General features: G+C 43.1%; 1 protein-coding gene across 1 annotated transcript in view; it reads left to right on the top strand.

The window, feature by feature from the left end:
- Positions 1–17,285, top strand: part of med27 (mediator complex subunit 27) — a 200,614-nt gene extending 183,329 nt beyond the window's left edge. Inside the window, exons 7-8 of the mRNA XM_060930908.1 lie at positions 6,430–6,507; positions 16,483–17,285. Coding sequence (XP_060786891.1) covers positions 6,430–6,507; positions 16,483–16,617 — 213 coding nt within the window. The 3' untranslated portion in view covers positions 16,618–17,285. The remainder of the gene's footprint in view (positions 1–6,429; positions 6,508–16,482) is intronic.
- Positions 17,286–20,155: the final 2,870 nt, after the last annotated feature.

Genomic DNA, 20,155 nt, shown 5'->3' with positions numbered 1-20,155 from the left:
TAATTTCTAATTAACCTTACGCGGGCCGGTCAGAATGAACCAAAGGGCCGGATGCGGCCCGCGGGCCGTAAAACGCCCAGGTCTGCTCTAACAGAAGCTGTTAATTCTCTCTTGTGGCTCTTCTTGCTCACAAAATTAATACAGTTTAGTTCAGCTCTCCAGTCCGGGTCTGGATGTACCTTTCAAAGTGTGACGGTTTTTATGGCATTGTTTTGTTTCGTAATTTTTGAGATACAGGAACCTTTTTCTTTCAGACTTGCGTGCTTTTGGTACTTGGTGATACCAATACATGCACAATATGACCAAACTGTGGACACCTGACGCACTCATATGTGCTTTTTAGAACATCCCGTTCCAGATTTAGTCCCTCTTTGCTCTTATAATAATCTCCACGCTTCTGTGAAGGCTTTCCACAAGATTTTGAAGCGTAGCTGTAGGTATTTGTGGTCATTCTGCCACAAGAGCATTAGCAAGACCAGGTACTGATTTCGGGCAAGGAAGCACTGGGTGCAGTCGCTGTTCCATTTTACCCCAAAAGGTGTTCTGTGGGGTTGAGTCAGGGCTCTGTGCAGGACACTTAAGATCTTCCTCACCATCCTTGGCAAACCATGTCTATATGGAGGTTGCTTTGTGCACAGGGGCTCGTTGTCATGCTGGAACAGGTTTGGTTCTCTTGCTTCCAGTCAAGGGAAATGGTAATGCTGTAACGATATTTGTTCTTACAATAACCTCCACTCTTCTGGGAAGGCTTTGCATTAGATTTTGGAGCGTAGCTGTGGAGATGTGTTTGGGGATGGGGATTCAGCCACAAGAGCGTTAATGAGGTCAGGTACTGATCTTGGGTGAGGAGGCTTGGGGTGCAGTCAGTGTTCCAGTTCATCCCAAAGGTGTTCAGTGGGGTTGAGTCAGGGCTCCGTGCAGGACACTTGAGATCTTCCTCACCATCCTTGGCAAACCATGTCTATATGGAGCTTGCTTTGTGCGCAGGGGCATTGTGATGCTGGAACAGGTTTGGGCCTCTTGGATCCAAGGGAAATCTTAATACTAAAGCATACAAAGACATCCTGTATAATTAGTTTGATTCCAACTGTGTGGCAAAGGTTTGGGGAAGAACCACAGATGGGTGTGAAACAAACTTTTGGCCATATTTAATAGGAAGCAGTCAGGGGTATCATGGAACAAGTGATTTCGCTCTGTTTATGTTGGTTGCTAGGAATGACCTCTTCATTCTAGGTTATGTTCAAGATGTTATGGCATTGAAACTGAATCTACAGTAGCGATTGAGAGTGGCTGCCTTGAACGTGCAAAACTGTATCAGTGAGCACGCTTATTAAAAATCAGCACAAGTTGCCATGAATTGCACTTGTAAGCAAAGTGTAGATACTGGAAGCAAGGGGAAAGGAAGTGTGGCTCAGTGCTTGCAGAACTGAACTGCTCTTGCATGCTAGAGTTTCTGTGGATGCTCACTTTGCTGCTTCATGGTCATGATTTTTAACGACCCTGTTTATCGTAGTGCTCTTCACAATACAAGGCAGAGGGGAACCATCAGGGCCTTCTAGGCGTTCAGAGAAGGCCTAAATACATCAGCATTTCAAATAGGGCTGTGCTCACAGCTCGCGATACTCGATCATGCACGATTTTCGGGGGTACGATACGATATCGTTTACTCACTTGAAAATCGAAAATCCCATATATGACATATTTCATGCATATCTCCCGGTTCTGTAGCAGGTTGTCATCAATTTTCACTTGATTTAAAGCATGTTTCATGCCAGAAGTCGACGGAAATTCATGCTTGCAACCTGTTCCAACCAAAAACGTTTTTATTTACAAATGGCGCTTCCAGTTACTCAGGGCATGCGCACTAGAAATTAGGCCAGCCCTCATTCTGATTGGCTGGTGTATTATAAGCCAGCCAATCAGAATCAGTGTCTTAAGGCAGCAGCATGCCGTAATGGCTGTTTGTTGTCTAATTAGTATCCAATATCTCTGTCATTTGTGCCTTTATTATCCGACTTTTGTTATTGAAACACAACAAATGACGAAGTAGATAACATCTTTAGACATTTGGTGACCCAAATCTGAAGTTTGCCTGGATAATATCAACTGGAAGTGGCTCAATCGGTATGTTGTTATCAGTAGATTAAGTTTCAATGCGCTCTGCTTCAGACGCTGCAAGCCGCTAATTACGTCCCCCATGTCTCCATGGCCTCGTCTCGAGACTCATTGATTGAATAATCTTGGTGCCAAACATATTCGCGCCCTCTGCTTACAATACATTAAAGACGTCGTTTAACTCGATATACAACCCCGATTCCAAAAAAGTTGGGACAAAGTACAAATTGTAAATAAAAACGGAATGCAATAATTTACAAATCTCAAAAACTGATATTGTATTCACAATAGAACATCGACAACATATCAAATGTTGAAAGTGAGACATTTTGAAATTTCATGACAGCAACACATCTCAAAAAAGTTGGGACAGGGGCAATAAGAGGCTGGAAAAGTTAAAGGTACAAAAAAGGAACAGCTGGAGGACCAAATTGCAACTCATTAGGTCAATCGGCAATAGGTCATTAACATGACTGGGTATAAAAAGAGCATCTTGGAGTGGCAGCGGCTCTCAGAAGTAAAGATGGGAAGAGGATCACCAATCCCCCTAATTCTGCGCCGACAAATAGTGGAGCAATATCAAAAAGGAGTTCGACAGTGTAAAATTGCAAAGAGTTTGAACATATCATCTACAGTGCATAATATCATCAAAACATTCAAAGAATCTGGAAGAATCTCTGTGCGTAAGGGTCAAGGCCGGAAAACCATACTGGGTGCCCATGATCTTTGGGCCCTTAGACAGCACTGCATCACATACAGGCATGCTTCTGTATTGGAAATCACAAAATGGGCTCAGGAATATTTCCAGAGAACATTATCTGTGAACACAATTCACCGTGCCATCCGCCGTTGCCAGCTAAAACTCTATAGTTCAAAGAAGAAGCCATATCTAAACACGATCCAGAAGCGCAGACGTCTTCTCTGGGCCAAGGCTCATTTAAAATGGACTGTGGCAAAGTGGAAAACTGTTCTGTGGTCAGACGAATCAAAATGTGAAGTTCTTTATGGAAATCAGGGATGCCGTGTCATTCGGACTAAAGAGGAGAAGGACGACCCAAGTTATCATCAGCGCTCAGTTCAGAAGCCTGCATCTCTGATGGTATGGGGTTGCATTAGTGCGTGTGGCATGGGCAGCTTACACATCTGGAAAGACACCATCAATGCTGAAAGGTATATCCAGGTTCTAGAGCAACATATGCTTCCATCCAGACGACGTCTCTTTCAAGGAAGACCTTGCATTTTCCAACATGACAATGCCAAACCACATACTGCATCAATTACAGCATCATGGCTGCGTAGAAGAAGGGTCCGGGTACTGAACTGGCCAGCCTGCAGTCCAGATCTTTCACCCATAGAAAACATTTGGCGCATCATAAAACGGAAGATACGACAAAAAAGACCTAAGACAGTTGAGCAACTAGAATCCTACATTAGACAAGAATGGGTTAACATTCCTATCCCTAAACTTGAGCAACTTGTCTCCTCAGTCCCCAGACGTTTACAGACTGTTGTAAAGAGAAAAGGGGATGTCTCACCGTGGTAAACATGGCCTTGTCCCAACTTTTTTGAGATGTGTTGTTGTCATGAAATTTAAAATCACCTAATTTTTCTCTTTAAATGATACATTTTCTCAGTTTAAACATTTGATATGTCATGTATGTTCTATTCTGAATAAAATATGGAATTTTGAAACTTCCACATCATTGCATTCCGTTTTTATTTACAATTTGTACTTTGTCCCAACTTTTTTGGAATCGGGGTTGTATATGGTACGATATCGTGAGCAACTGATGGCAAACGAGCACAGCCCTAATTTCAAATGTTACATTCAATTTCTTTCATTCTTCAATTGCTTTCATTCTTTCATAATTTTATTATAATTATTCTCTTCTAATTCGGCCTCATTTTCTATCAAATTTGCTTCATAAATGAAAGGGTTACTGTCCTGAAAACATTAAAATCGAGTTATCCAGTGAGATTTTTTTTTTTTTTGCTTGTTGTCTGTAGGCTGAGAAGAGTTTAGAGCCGGCTCACTCACTGGTTAGGACTTCATTGCCGGGACAGAAGGCCATGGCAGTGTATGTTTATGTAGGAAGTGACAAATGAATTAACCAATCAGATTTTGATTTATAGTGGGAGGGGCCAAAAATTTATCACCCCGACGTGAGCTGAACCGCGAGTCGGCACCATCAGCGCAGCAGTGAAGTCACCTTCTAGCCGGTGTATCGTTCATCAGTAGTGTTAGCGAATGCTAATAAAGCAGTCAAGCCAGTGCTATCGACAGCAAGTAGCACAGGCTAACGACCGAGAAACAAATGGCCCTTTTCCACTACCCTTTTTCAGCTCACTTCAGCTCGCTTCAGCTCACTTCAGCCCGACACGGCTCGCGTTTCGACTACCAAAAAACAGCACGACTCAGCTCGCTTCAGCCCTGCTTAGCCCCTAAAACTCGCACCGTTTTGGAGTGGGGCTGAAGCGAGCCAAACCGTGCCGAGTGAGGCTGGGGGCGTGAGCAGACACTCCCCTGTGCACTGATTGGTGAGGAGGAGTGTCCTCACATGCCCACACACACCCCACGAGCACGCTGGGATCTGTAAACACCGCAAACCCGGAAGGAGAATAATTACGAATTACAAGAATTTCTGAAGCCTTATGCGCCTCGCCTCATCTATACGCTCTTGCCAGTATCTGTTGGCGTTGTCGGTGACAACAAGCCACAGCACCAAGACCAGCAACACTAACGACTTCATGTTTATTGTTTACTATTCGGGTCGTGAGACTACCGCTTAAAAGCTCACTGATGTCACTGTTTGCGCTGCTTAACGACATCACCTGATGTCCACCCACTTTCGCTAACTCCACCCAATGTGTCCACCCACTTCCAGCCAGCGCGGTTGTAGTCGAAATGCAACTCCAACAGCCCCACTCAGCTCGACTCAGCCCAACTCAGCACGGCACGGCTCAGCCGCGTTTGTAGTGGAAAAGCGGCATAAGATTTCTGTCTCCAGACTCTTCTTCCACACTGCACGCTCGCTACAGTATTTTTTACTCATACTTAAATATTAATTTCCCTGTGTAATTTACTTAGTTACTTTTAAAATCAACATCGACAACTACACACAACAGAGTTACCTGGCAGCCTGCTGCTAATCCTTTGCAAAATCCTTTTCCCTGTTGCTTTTTTTGGTGTGTCTGGCTAAGTTTTGGCTGAGCTCACGTCCCAGCTCTAATAATAGCAATTCACTACTGAGACAAGGAATCGTCCTTGTATTGTCCTCTTGATATTTTCACAGAGGACAGCTTTTTTTTTTAATAAGTAAATGCATACGAGTAAATGAGTGGTATCAGACAAACCCAATAACAGTCTCAGTTTCATCAGTTTTGCTCCTACCTATAATTTATTGAATAGTTCAGAGTGCATGCTGTACAGTATCATGCATTGAAAGCATAAGTTCTGAAATTGGTATTCAGAATGACTTGTCTGCCAGCTTTTACTCAGTGAATGATGACGGCGTGCAAACGATCTGGAAGAATGAAATTGTTCACTTGTAGTAGCTCACGATGGTTACATTAGTGATGGGGGACGAGGCTTTGGAGAAAGTAATAAGGAGATGGGGAGCTTTTGGGAAATGAAACAATAACGTTCATCTCGGTGTCTGAGATATAGTTTTGGAAATGGGTTTACCGTTTCAGCAAATGGCTCCTTGCCCTTTTTCAGGTGTTCTGTGATGTGGTTGATTTTTATAATGGATGAAATCAAACTGCTTCTCCTGCACATACAGTTATTAAGTAGTAAGTATAACACTGAAACATGAAAATCGCCCATTTTTTATTTGGCCTGTGCTGCTTTGAACACTTCCGGATCATATCTGATGAGATACACTATGCCTTGGATGCTATGTTGAGCCAGTAAGGCGGGATCAACAACAACAACAACAAAAAAATGTCCTCAAGGTCATCCATTTTTAAACTTCAATTAAGAACCAGGATGCATTAATGACTATTCTTGTTGAAACACACTCGTAGCTCTTTGTCTTGCTGCTTGGAGCCAGATAAGCTATATTACAAATCTATATTTATAGATCATTTAGAGATGATGGCGGTTTAAATTACAAATCTGTGCTCAGAAATACACACTGTGATCATCAGCGAGTGACTTGAAATGACAAACATCATCAATCACAGTTTGAAAATCCGGTTAAAGAGAGAGCCAGTCTGACAGAAGAGAATTTGACGGCAATTATATGACTTTGCTTAATGCGCTGAAACCTAATTCCCTTGCTTTCAACATTTCCTGATGTTTGTTGTGCCCAGGTGACGGACCATGCCACCACAGCCCTGCTGCACTACCAGCTGCCCCAGATGCCTGATGTGGTGGTGCGCTCCTTCATGGTGAGTTCTTCCTGGTGTTTTTTTTAATTACACTCCACCTTTTGGTCCCGGTCATGCTGCTCTGCTTCTCTCCTCCTGCACGGCCTCTTCTCACTTTTGACATATACAGATAGGTGACAAATTAAAGTGGGGGGGGGCCAACAACTTTGTGTCTTAGGAAGGTGTTAGGCCACCACATCCCACTAATACATTAAAGGACATGGGACATGGAACATAAATGCACGCTATATCAGTTTCTTTCCATTAAAAATATGAAATAATGGAGGCACCGTGGCTCAGTCGACTAAGGCGCCATACCAAAGATCCGGGGACCTGGGTTCGATTCCGACCCGAGGTCATTTCCCAATCCTTCCCTGTCTCTCTCTCCAGCTCGTTTCCTGTCTCCACACTGTCCTATCCAATAAAGGTAAAAAAAAAAGCCCCCAAAAAAATCTTTAAAAAAAAAAAATTAAATAATTGCATCAACAAATACAAAATCACCTATTAAATTCAGCAAAATCGTTATATTCGTGATTATATGGCATTTCTGCTCGAGCTCCGATATGCATATTTTACAACCGGAAGAGCCGCTGTCACGTGATCATACGTCACAAAAACTTTCGGGCACAGCACAAGCGGGTAGATGAATATGGAGAAGTGTGAATCGTGATGATGACGAATGCGACAAAATAGTTTTTGTGTCTTGGATGACAAGAAAATTGTTTCGTTTTTAGAGTGTTTAACGTACATTGAACATCATGGTGTATTGCGACCTCCCAGTCAGTCAGATGCGCTGTTACTCCTGTTAGCAACGTAGCTAGGCTCAGCATGGCCAATGGTATTTTTTGGGGCTGTAGTTAGATGCGACCAAACTCTTCCACATTTTTCCTGTTTACATAGGTTTATATGACCAGTGACATGAAACAAGTTCAGTTACACAAATTGAAACGTGGCGATTTTCTATGCTATGGAAAGTCCGCACTATAATGACAGGCGTACTAACGCCTTCTGCGCGCTTCGGCAGCGCATTGATACCTTCACTCGGAGTTGTACCATTATTTTTTAGACAGGGCGGACGGACCAGGGCATTCGCCCGCCTGGCCGTGCCCAACGAGGAGCGCTCTCGGCCCGGCTTGGGAGGCAGACGGCAGCCCCTCCTGGAAGTGTGGTTTTACCATGGGCCTCATGCGGTAAGGATTAGTATTATAATTTTGGGTGTATCAATTATTGATTATCATAATTCTGACTCGTTTCACCATTTTGAATGTTTTCATCTCGGACTCTGGAAGCATTGTATCTCAATCAATCTCGAAAAATATCAGCCAAAAAAAAAAACCTAGCTTGCAACGGACTTTAGCTAGATCTATGATGAACTTTCAATGTATGATACAAAAATAATACTTCTTTCAACAGATCATTAGCCTTTGAGCAGAATTGCTTTTAACTTACCAGGAAGTGTTATCGAGCCGACCGCTTTCAGTTTCATGGGGACTGAATGAACTCTCACTCTCAGAATCATCTGACCCGTCAGAGTAAAGACAAGATCCATGTTCATGTGAATTTCCAGCTATCGGTTCGAATTGATAGGGTCTAACTTCACATCTCTGTGAAACATCGGGAATATCACTGTCGATGGTGTCCATTTCGGTAACCTGTTTACATTAGATACCCAAGCGCTGGCTCCTTGAAAAGTTTTTGTGACGTCACGGGTCACGTGACCGCTTAGCTAATTAACGAATCATTGTTTTATGCTGATGTATAAAAAAGTTGAATAATGTGATGATTTTCACATTTTTGACGCCCTGCAGTGATTTAGATGGCATTTCTTATGTCCTTTATACATAATTATACCCAGAAAAAAATCCATGTCCCATGTCCTTTAATACACTACCATAAATTCTACAAATCTCTGGAACTGCATTGCATTCTTCCAAAAGATATTAGCTGGTGTTTTGATGATGGTGTTGAAAAGTGCTGTCAAACGCGTCTCTGCAAAATCTCCCATTCCCATAGGTCTTCAGTTGGGCTGAAATCTGGTGATAGTCAAGGCATACATCATTTTCATAGCCCCCAAACCATTCCGTGAAACTTTATGGATTGGAGCAGGGTCAGACTGCTCCCATCAGGATATAAAGATTTCATCATAATACAAGAGTAAACACTCTTAACCATATCTGGGTTGAATTTGTAAAGCCATTGGTATGAACGGATGGACCATAACAACAGCGCAGTAGCAAAGTGTCACAGGAAACTAAATTAACCACCACAGGTGGAGCAGTTACATGGTAGCCACGGGGTCTTAAAAGTATTAAATTTAATATTCCAAAATTAAGGCCTTAAAAAGTCTTAAATTGCTTTGCCCAAGTCTTAATTTTTTAAACAAAGGTCTTAAATTTACTCATACTATTCTACAATGTGAAAACGTGGGTTTTGCGTAACATCAGTGAATTTCTTGGAGTAAGCGCAAAGAAAGAAACAATATTGATACATTTTCGTGCCGGCGCAATCGTTGGAGTCCGTGGTGGAGAGGAGACTCTGTGAATCGCAGCATGGGGAAGTGTCGTTTTAATCAGCAGTGGCTTTCAGATGAAAGATATTGTGATTGGGTGAGGGAGGTTCCTGGAAGCGACGTTGAAGCAAGATGCTGTGTTTGTCGAAAGACCTTCAAGTTGTCCACTATAGGTCATTTCGCTTTAGAGTCTCACATGAAGACCTCAAAGCACATTGCATCTGCCCTCCACCGCCACCAGCCCATCGTTCAGTTCTGCACGGTTCAATCTCCGAATGCACCTGGAGTTGGCACTAGCACCACTGTCGAACATCAGCAGCATCAGCCAAGCCAGACGACATCGGCAAGGCTAGCAACAACACAAGGGCCGAGCAGTGGCATGATGGGTGTCGGTGGAACCCCGACACTTCGGGCAGAGGTGCTCTGGATTTTAAAAACAATTACGGAACACCACTCGTACAGCTCGAATGAGGGCTCGAACTCTTTAAGGCTGTGTTCCCAGACTCGGAAGTCGCTACAACATTCTCCTGTGGAAAAAACAAAACGCCTTACATAACAAAATTCGGTCTTGCTTGTCTTGAATGTGAAGATTTGACAAGCAATGCACATAATGACTTAAGTGTATAACTTTTATAATAAAAGTATTTTTACTTGAAACATTTGTCATTATTGGGAATTTGATCTGGTGTTCTACGACCGCACAATGGGTGCGATGTCGGTCTTAATTCTCATTTAAGTGGTCTTAAAAAGGTCTTATATTTATGGTGGTCAAACCTGGGGAAACCCTGAGTTAATTACATCACCAAAACACCAAAGTTTGAATCTTAAGCTGGCAAAATACCGTGCATAAATAGGCAGGGAGGGAGGACAAGGTTCATCAGTGGTCCCCTAGATCACCCGTGACATGGAGTAACATTGCTTTCATGGATTATCTTTTCCCATCTTGCTTCAGTTAGCACTGTTGCCTCACAGCAAGAAGGTTCTTGGTTCGAGCCCAGCGGCCGACGGGAGCCTTTCTGTGTGGAGTTTGTATGTTCTCCCTGTATCAGCTTGGGTTTCCTCAGGGTGCTCTGGTTTCCCCTACAGTCCAAAGACATGCAGTTAGGTTAACGTGGGGTGACCTTGGGCTGAAGTGCCCTTGAGCCAAGGTACCTAACCCCGACTGCTCTCTGGGCGCTGTAGTGTGGCTGCCCACTGCTGTGTGTGTTCACTGCTTCAGATGGGTTAAATGCAGAGGATGGATCTCACTGTGCTTGAAGTGTGCATGTGACAAATAAATAAAGCTTTCTTCTTCTTAAATGGGATGCTCGACAGTAGCCTGTCCTCCATAACTGACCCCAGGCAGCCTAGGACATCCCATTGTCGTTGTCTTCACTGCCAAACCCAATCCATGTTTGGTTGGCTTGGCCAGAATTGCAGTAGTAGGGTGGCCGGTTCCTTTCTGCGCACTCACACACATTCACACTTACGGGCAATTTCGAGTCGCCAGTTAACCTAACTACATATCTTTGGACTGTGGGGGAAACCAGAGCACCTGGAGGAAACCCACAATAGACACTGGGAGAACATGTAAACTCCATACAGAAAGACCCCCGTCAGTCACCAGGCTCAAACCCAGAACCTTCTTGCTATGAGGCAACAATGTTAACCACTACACCACCATGCCACCCCTCTAGGACATCCTTGAAGTTCACAATTAAAGCCCGATCCCATAATACTGAGAACTATAACTACAACTTTAATGATAATTATAAATAAATTGGTCCCCTGCAGTTTATTTGGTTGGTGGTCATACCAGACCAATAACGATACCTACGGTATAGCCCAGGCCTGGTTTTATCCGTATCACTGAGATTTGTTTCTGGAGCCATTTTTCCAGGCCTGGACCTGATCCGATAAAACACCTGACCAATCAAATAATTGTTTACATGTGATGTGGTGATGTCTGAGCATGTGCTATTTTTCCTGGGCATCTTTGTACATCCTTGTTGCATCATGAAGTCACGGAATACGGATTCTCGGAAAATAAAAAATATAATACAAAGCACGGATCTTTTATTCACGGATATGTGATTTTCTGCAAAATATCAATAGTAAATGAATAAAGTAAACATATAAATGCAGGTAAGATATTTTAATTATGAACTTTGACAGTCGAAACATTTACTTGTTTTAGACTTCTTATTTATTTTTTTTTATCCGTGATGCATCATCCATATGAAATCGGTAACCGATCTGTAATATACTGAAACATCCGTGACCAGTCCATAAATTATTAGCATCCGTGATGCAGCCGTATTAAAATCCATAACCACTCCGTATTTTGTATCTTTTTTTTTATTATATTTCCGTAGTCTGTGACCTATCTGTATTACATCAACCACCGGAGTGTGTGCATGGGTTGTTTTGAAGCCCAGGCTGTACAGTATGACCCAAAATAATGTACTACTACTTGAGGGGAAAAAACTTCCATGGCTATTCCTAAGCTGCATGCATTTATTTCCCTGAGTGGCAGGGCCAATTAATGATATAGTCAGGATTATAGTTGTGGTGTGACTGCTCCAGACTGGAACTAAACTCAGGCATAGGTATAGTCATAGTTGTAGTTATAGTTATCGGTGGTGTGGGACTGGGCCCTTAAACTTACAAGAAATGGCATGAAAGGACCCAAGATCATTGCCCTGACTATTATGACTGGACCACATGCAACAATACAAACTGGAACAGCACAATGCTGGCCAATTGGGCATTTAGCATTGGGGTAAATACAGGAGTGACCTGTGACGGGGCACAGCACTGACCTGAAGAGAACATGGAAAGGCCAGCTGATGGGCCACAAATGGATGTATGACCCCCATAGACATATAAACATAGACGCCGCATTGAGCTGGTGGCCCCGTTGCTGGGATACGTCAGAGTGTCCGCCATATTGGATGTGGCAAATCTTCCCCGTAAACCAATGCAAGTAAATGGACTGAACTTCATAAAGCCCCTTTCTACAATAATATTTAACTCGATGCCTTTTATTCACCCATTAAGAGACACACGTATATACAACCCTGATTCCAAAAAAGTTGGGACAAAGTACAAATTGTAAATAAAAACGGAATGCAATAATTTACAAATCTCAAAAACTAATATTGTATTCACAATAGAACATAGACAACATATCAAATGTCGAAAGTGAGACATTTTGAAATTTCATGCCAAATATTGGCTCATTTGAAATTTCATGACAGCAACACATCTCAAAAAAGTTGGGACAGGGGCAATAAGAGGCTGGAAAAGTTAAAGGTACAAAAAAGGAACAGCTGGAGGACCAAATTGCAGCTCATTAGGTCAATTGGCAATAGGTCATTAACATGACTGGGTATAAAAAGAGGTACAAAAAGACTGCTTTTCAAAATGTTCACACACAATATAAAAAGTTATATAAATTATATAAAAATGCTTTTCAAAATGTTCACACACAATAAGAAAATTAAGTTATATAAAACTATGCACGACCTGGCGACTTGTCCAGGGTGTACCCCGCCTTTCGCCCGTAGTCAGCTGGGATAGGCTCCAGCTTGCCTGCGACCCTGTAGAAGGATAAAGTGGCTAGAGATAATGAGATGAGAATTAAAACTATGCACACTAATAAAACTAATTTGTACACACAGAAGGCACGATTTCCTCGCGTAGTCGCAGCCATCTTCTTCTTGTTGTTGTGTGTTTGTTCCTGTGAGTGCTTCACGCCGGGTAGAAGAAGGGGTTTATGCGCATGCGTCCTACTTCTTCTATTGTTCTGGTGTCTCCGATGGGACCGTCTTACAGTGCCCCTAGAGGTGTGGCATGTGTATTGCATCGTTTTCAGCAAGCGTTGCGTTGCCATATGTACCTGATATTTTACTGATCCGTTGCCCATGTGGACGCGATATTTTTTTTTAAATAAAATCTCGTTGCCGTTGTCGTGTGGATGTAGCCTCAGTGTCGCCATTCCTCTAGGCCAAGTTGATGACCAACAATTTCTGGTATCCCACACCATGAGGTTTTTTTTTTGTGGATTAATATGAGTGAGCAGTTGTCGAACATGCCATATGTATTCATGAAATAAGCATGTTAGCTAGATACATAAACACAAGTAGTGTCATTTATGAAGGCGTGAAAGAGCTGAAATGTTGGTTACCCTACTCTCAGGGTTCTTCGTTCTGTCTTTCTCCCATTAGCTGGAGAATCCTCCCAAGTCAACACTTGAGTGTAACCAAGGCCTTCCATTTATTTTTTATACCTGGGTGCATTTGGTTTTGTTTTTATCCATGTGATACCAGTAATTGTATCTAACCAGTATTAGAAAGCGCTTCTGTTCCTGTATGTGTTTTGTCCAACTGTATGTGGTAAAAAAAAAAAAAGTCGTGTGTCTGAGTCAGGAATGTGGGCACTTGTGTAGTCTTCGAGTATGTCAGCTGTTCTGAGAAGGTGTTCAGCATCTTTTCAACAGAGATCATGACTAAGCACAGTTTAGGACCAATTTGCTTCTCAGTCTGACACCTCTCTGTTCTTCGCTTGGCTCGTGACGGTTGTGATAAATACCAGTTGAGTTGAATGAGCTCGAGGTGGGAGAACAAAAATGTGTAGTACATGGAACATGGTTCAGAATTCAGACTGAGAACATCTGGATGATCCTGTGGGTGTTTGTAGAAATGATTTAACAGGCAATTATTTGACTAGACATAATAACAGATACATAACGCAATACTGTATAGGATGGGAGGAAATCTCATATACCCCTTTTCCACCAAATCAGTTCCAGGGCTGGTTCGGGGCCGGTGCTGGTTCACAACTCGTTCAACTTGCGAGCCAGCTGAGAACCAGTTTGCTTTTCCATAGCTCGCGGTGCTAAGGGAAGCCACGTCATTACGTCGCTGTATACGTCAGTTACGTCGCTGTATACGTCAGTTGCGTCGCTACGTTTGCATAAATCTTGGCGCAAATATCGAAGCAAAAACAACACAGAAGAAGCAGCAGCAACAACAACAATAATAATAATAATGGATGACTTCGCGTTTGTACAGCTGCTGCTTCTCGTCTCTTAAAAATGGCGATCTTTCGCAGTCTTGTTATTGTTGTTGGTCTTAACAACTCCGCCCCCCCGCTGACGTAAGCGGTTCTTTCCTCTGGCCCAGCAGAGAGTTGGTGCTAGCCTGGAACCGTTTTTTCTGGCCCCAGAGCCAGTTCTTTGTCAGTGGAAACAGAAAACCCGGTTCCAAACTAAGCACTGGCCCCGAACCAGCCCTGGAACTGCTTTGGTGGAAAAGGGGCAATTGTGCACTGAGGGGTCAGGTTTGAGGCCAGTGGGGGGAGGTTTGTGAATTAGTCAGTGGGTTTTGTGAGGGCGCAGTAAACAGACATTGGCTTGTGTTGTGTCAGTTGAGTTGGGACATACTGTAGAGGTGATCCAGCCTTCAGATCATTGGGGTGTACTTGTATGTGCCCATGCCTGCTGTGAGGAATCTTGGCCCCATACCATGGTCATGCTGCTTATGCCAATGCAATTAGGCCAGTCAGTCAGGTGTAAGCTGCTTATCAGTGAATCAGGAATTTTTTCTTTCTGGCCTTATTTTCAGGCCCTATGAGATACTTGGAGCACGGCCCCATCTTGAACTCTCACATACTGCCATACAGTTAGTTTGTCATTTATAATATGCAAGTGAAATTGGCAATGTTAAAGGAACAGTCCACCGTACTTCCATAATGAAATATGCTCTTACCTGAATTGAGACAAGCTGCTCCGTACCTATCCAAGCTTTGCGCGACCTCCCAGTCAGTCAGACGCAGTCAGACGCGCTGTCACTCCTGTTAGCAATGTAGCTAGGCTCAGCATGGCCAACGGTATTTTTTGGGGCTGTAGTTAGATGCGACCAAACTCTTCCGCGTTTTTCCTGTTTACATAGGTTTATATGACCAGTGATATGAAACAAGTTCAGTTACACAAATTGAAACGTGGCGATTTTCTATGCTATGGAAAGTCCGCACTATAATGACAGGCGTACTAACACCTTCTGCGCGCTTCGGCAGCGCATTGATACGGAGCTCAGATATCAATGCGCTGCCGAAGCGTGCAGAAGGTGTTAGTACGCCTGTCATTATAGTGCGGACTTTCCATAGCATAGAAAATCGCTACGTTTGAATTTGTGTAACTGAACTTGTTTCATATCACTGGTCATATAAACCTATGTAAACAGGAAAAACGCGGAAGAGTTTGGTCGCATCTAACTACAGCCCCAAAAAATACCGTTAGCCATACTGAGCCTAGCTACATTGCTAACAGGAGTGACAGCGCGTCTGACCGACTGGGAGGTCGCGCAAAGCTCGGAGAGGTACGGAGCAGCTCGTCTCAATTCAGGTAAGAGCATATTTCATTATGGAAATACGGTGGACTGTTCCTTTAAAGTGTTTGCCCAGTCATTGGGAGATCACAAGTGGAAGGTCTAATTCAGGTAATGCCACAAGGTGATCTATGGCCAGGAGTCTGGAAGAACCCAATTGCTGGGTTTCAGTCACATGACATTTCTTAGCAGTTTCACCGGAAGTGAAATAGCTGGTGGTCTCAATGGCTGCCGTAATGCAAATAACTAGCGATTAACTTATCAGAGTATGCTCATAATAGATAGATTCAGAAGCTTGCTATGTGCAGTGGAATAATAATAAGAAGAAGTAGTTCAATTTATATAGCAACTTTCACAAACGGCGGCACGGTGGTGTAGTGGTTAGCGCTGTCGCCTCACAGCAAGAAGGTCCGGGTTCGAGCCCCGTGGCCGGCGAGGGCCTTTCTGTGCAGAGTTTGCATGGTGTTTGCGTGGGTTTCCTCCAGGTGCTCCGGTTTCCCCCACAGTCCAAAGACATGCAGGTTAGGTTAACTGGTGACTCTAAATTGACCGTAGGTGTGAATGTGAGTGTGAATGGTTGTCTGTGTCTATGTGTCAGCCCTGTGATGACCTGGCAACTTGTCCAGGGTGTACCCCGCCTTTCGCCCGTAGTCAGCTGGGATAGGCTCCAGCTTGCCTGCGACCCTGTAGAACAGGATAAAGCGGCTAGAGATAATGAGATGAGATGAACTTTCACAAACCCAAGGATGCTTTACACAGGAGTTTTACACACACAAAAAAAAAAAAACCACACACTAGGAAGAGTAGTGTGAGGTAAAGAGGAAAAAGAAAGAAAACGCCGGAGAGAAGAGGCAGTAAACTCGCGCACTACATACTCTCAACCGGAAACGGTTTAAGGATTGTCTGCACAAATGCACAAAGAGGACTTCACGCACCTGTTAGGTAACATTTTTCCAGCACCGAAGCGGGCGCACCCCAAGGCCAGTCACGTGCCACGAGGGGAAAACTGATGATCATGGTGGTAAAGAGCTTGAGATTGTCCTTAATTATTATATCTGCTGTTTTCTTTTGAGTTTGTTTTGGGAACCTGTCTTACTTTTTAATTTCTCTTTCCTGCAGACCTGGCTCAGGAGTTACATCAAGCTTTTCCAGACACCATGTCAGCGCTGTGGTAAGTTTCTGCAAGACGGCTTGCCTCCCACCTGGAGGGATTTCCGTACCCTTGAGGCCTTCCACGATACCTGCAGGCAGTGAATCTACAAACCGGGCAAGGGATGAACAAATATAAAGCATGTGCCTGTATTGAAAGACATTTGAAGCCACATGTTGCATCTAATGGACCAAATGGAAAGACTTCAATAGTCAGCGTTGGTCATGACCAACCGATTAGATGTATAGGTTTGTCAGTATGCACTCCATACAGTAAAGGCAGATCTGGATTCTAAACATGTTATGAAAGGTTTTTTAAAGTCGGAGATTTGTCTTTGCAGTTGTCCAATTCCAAGTTTCAAGCAGAGGTGCTTGCGATTGCCAGTAAACATTAACTTCCTGTGCTCATATCTAGTGTTCACACATCCAAAAACTTGTGTCCTACTTAGTTTGCTTAGCTTTTGTACCTTAAAAAAAATGCTTTAGTGAATCACTACAAAGCAAAAGTCATGCAGCACAGGTTTTTGTTGTTTTTGTTTGTGAGCTTTTTTTTTTTTTTTGAGTCCCGTTTATAAAGGAAAAGGCGTTCAATATTTTACAAGTCGTCTTTTTTTATGAAAAAAAAAGTCAACTGCTACAACTAGGTCATAACTTCACATGCACTCTTCTTTGAACACGACAGGTTTTATGATTGGACAAGAATTGCTTATGTGGTGTTTTTTTTCCCCCCTTTGTACTCCAGTTTTGATGTAATAAAAACTTTTTTTTCTGCTTTTCCGTTCTATTCTTCTGCTTATTTTTTAAAAGTGCTTCTGCTCAGAAGAAAATTTCAAAAAATATACCATCCATTTTTGCTAGACGTGTTGGTGCCATTTTTTTTGCTGGTATTGACAGTTTCGGTGTTAAACTCAAGCCTTCCAGTAGCAGCTTGTTTTTTATGTTACTGTCGAATGTGTGTGAGGGAACAACAAACATCTACACTCAGTTTCAGAGCACAAACTCAATGGGCCTTAAGCCTGCAACTCTGGAGTTAAGTGCAATTTTTTTTTTCCCCCACTACTGTGACCTAGAAATGATACTCTTAGTTCTTGTGTCATACATAATTTAACTAAAGGTGAAAAAATAAAGCGGGATTTGTGCAGGAAGCAAAGAGAACTTGGAGATGGTTTAATAAGTCAGGCTAGCATGGAAACTTGGTGGGTTGTAACGCATGTGATCTTGCTGTATACCAAGAACTGAATTATTTACTGCGCTTAGGTTTCAAGTCAAGGGTCGGCATATATGCATTAGAGGAACTTCAAAAGCATAAATCTTAAACCTTTTTTATCTAACAGTGCCTTTATAGAAAATTGGGGTCTTGTTTTATTTTCCTACAGCCACAATTCCAAAAAAGTTGGGACGCTGTCCATCCATCCATCCATTATCTGTAGCCGCTTATCCTGTACAGGGTCGCAGGTGAACTGGAGCCTATCCCAGCTATGTGCGAGAGGTGGGGTACACCCTGGACAAGTCACCAGGTCATCACAAGGCTGACACTAATGGCCCTTTTCCACTACCCTTTTTCAGCTCACTTCAGCCCGACACGGCTCGCGTTTCGACTACCTCAGAGCAGCACGACTCAGCTCGCTTCAGCCCTGCTTAGCACCCAAAACTTGCACGGTTTTGGAGTGGGGCTGAAGCGAGCCAAACCGAGCCGAGTGGGGCTAGGGGCGTGAGCAGACACTCCCCTGTGCACTGATTGGTGAGGAGGAGTGTCCTCACATGCCCACACACGCCCCGCGAGCACGCTGGGATCTGTAAACACCGTAAACCCGGAAGAAGAAAAATTACGAATTACGAGAATTTCTGAAGCCTTATGCACCTCGCCTCATCTATACGCTCTTGCCAGTATCTGTTGGCGTTGTCGGTGACAACAAGCCACAGCACCAAGACCAGCAACACTAACGACTCCATGTTTATTGTTTACTATCCGGGTCGTGAGACTACTGCTTAAAAGGTCACTGATGTCACGGTTTACGCCGCCTAACGACATCACGTGACGTCCACCCACTTTCGCTAACTCCACCCAATGTGTCCACCCACTTCCAGCCAGCACGGTTCAGCGCGGTTGTAGTCGAAATGCTACTCCAACAGCCCCACTCAGCATGGCACGGCTCAGCCCAACTCAGCCGTGTTGGTAGTGGAAAAGCGGCAATAGACACAGACAACCATTCACATTCACACCTACGGTCAATTTAGAGTCACCAGTTAACCTAACCTGCATGTCTTTGGACTGTGGGGGAAACCGGAGCACCCGGAGGAAACCCACGCGGACACGGGGAGAACATGCAAACTCCACACAGAAAGGCCCCCGTCCGCCAACCATGGGGCTCGAACCTGGAACCTTCTTGCTGTGAGGCGACAGCGCTAACCACTACACCACCGTGCCAGTTGGGACGCTGTGTAAAATATAAATAAAAACAGAATGTCATGACTTGCAAATCATTTTCAACCTACAGTACTGTGCAAAAGTCTTAGGCACATGTAAAGAAATGCTGTCGACCAAAAATTGCTTATAATAATGAAATTAAATGTTTCAGCATTAAAAAAAAAAACTATAAGCAGTAAGCCATACTAAATGAAACAAAGTTGATATTTGGTGTGAGACGACCCTTTGCTTTTTTTTTTTAAATAGCAGTCTCAGGTCCAAGGAGTGCAGTTTGATAAGGAAATGAGCTGTAGGTTTTACTGAGCATCTTACAGAACCAGCCACAGTTCTTCTGGACACTTTGTCACACTCGCTTCTTCATTTTGCACCAAAACCCAGCAGCCTTCATTATGTTTTCTTTTTTTAATCTGAAAAGAGGTCTCTGATGTAATATGCTGCTCAGATACAAAACATTTAATTTTGTGCTGGAAAATGAATATTTGGAACACTAAAATATTTTTGTCCTGACTCGATAATGTAGAAGTCATAAAATAGAAATCGATAACAGATTGGATGAAAAAAAAATAGGGTGCCTGCATAGAAATAATAGAAATGTTTGCACTGGACAAATCAGGATTTCTTTGTACATTGTATGTTTTTCACTCTTCCTTTTAGTACATGCTATATGGTCTACTAGTGCTTCTCAAAAAATTAGAATATTGTGAAAAAGTTCAATATTTTCCATCAGTTAGTTAAGAAAGTGAAAATGTTATATATTATATAAACTAAAATGTTTCAAGCATTTTTCTATTTTAATTTTAATCAGTATGGCATACAGTACAAAAACATGAAAAAAAAACCATCTCAAAATATTACAATATTTCATTTCGAGTTTGAGTAAAACAGTATGAACACAATGCATCTCTCGGTCTAGTTCAGTACACACAACCACAATCATGGGGAAGACTGCTGACTTGACTGTTGTCCAGAAGATGATCACTGATGCCCTCCACAAGGAGGGTAAGCCACAAAAGGTCATTGCTGAAAAGGGTGGCTGGAAAAGGTGCACAAGCAACAGGGATGGCCGCAGTCTTGAGAGGATTGTCAAGAAAAGTTGATTCAAGAACTTGGGAGAGCTTCACAAGGAGTGGACTGAGGCTGGTGTCAGTGTATCAAGAGCCATCACGAACAGACATCTTCAAGAAAGGGGATACAACTTTCGCATTCCTAATATCA

Source organism: Neoarius graeffei, chromosome 10 (genome assembly GCF_027579695.1).
Source record: "Neoarius graeffei isolate fNeoGra1 chromosome 10, fNeoGra1.pri, whole genome shotgun sequence".
Taxonomy (NCBI): Eukaryota; Metazoa; Chordata; class Actinopteri; order Siluriformes; family Ariidae; genus Neoarius; species Neoarius graeffei.
This window is presented reverse-complemented; position numbering and strand designations above follow the sequence as displayed.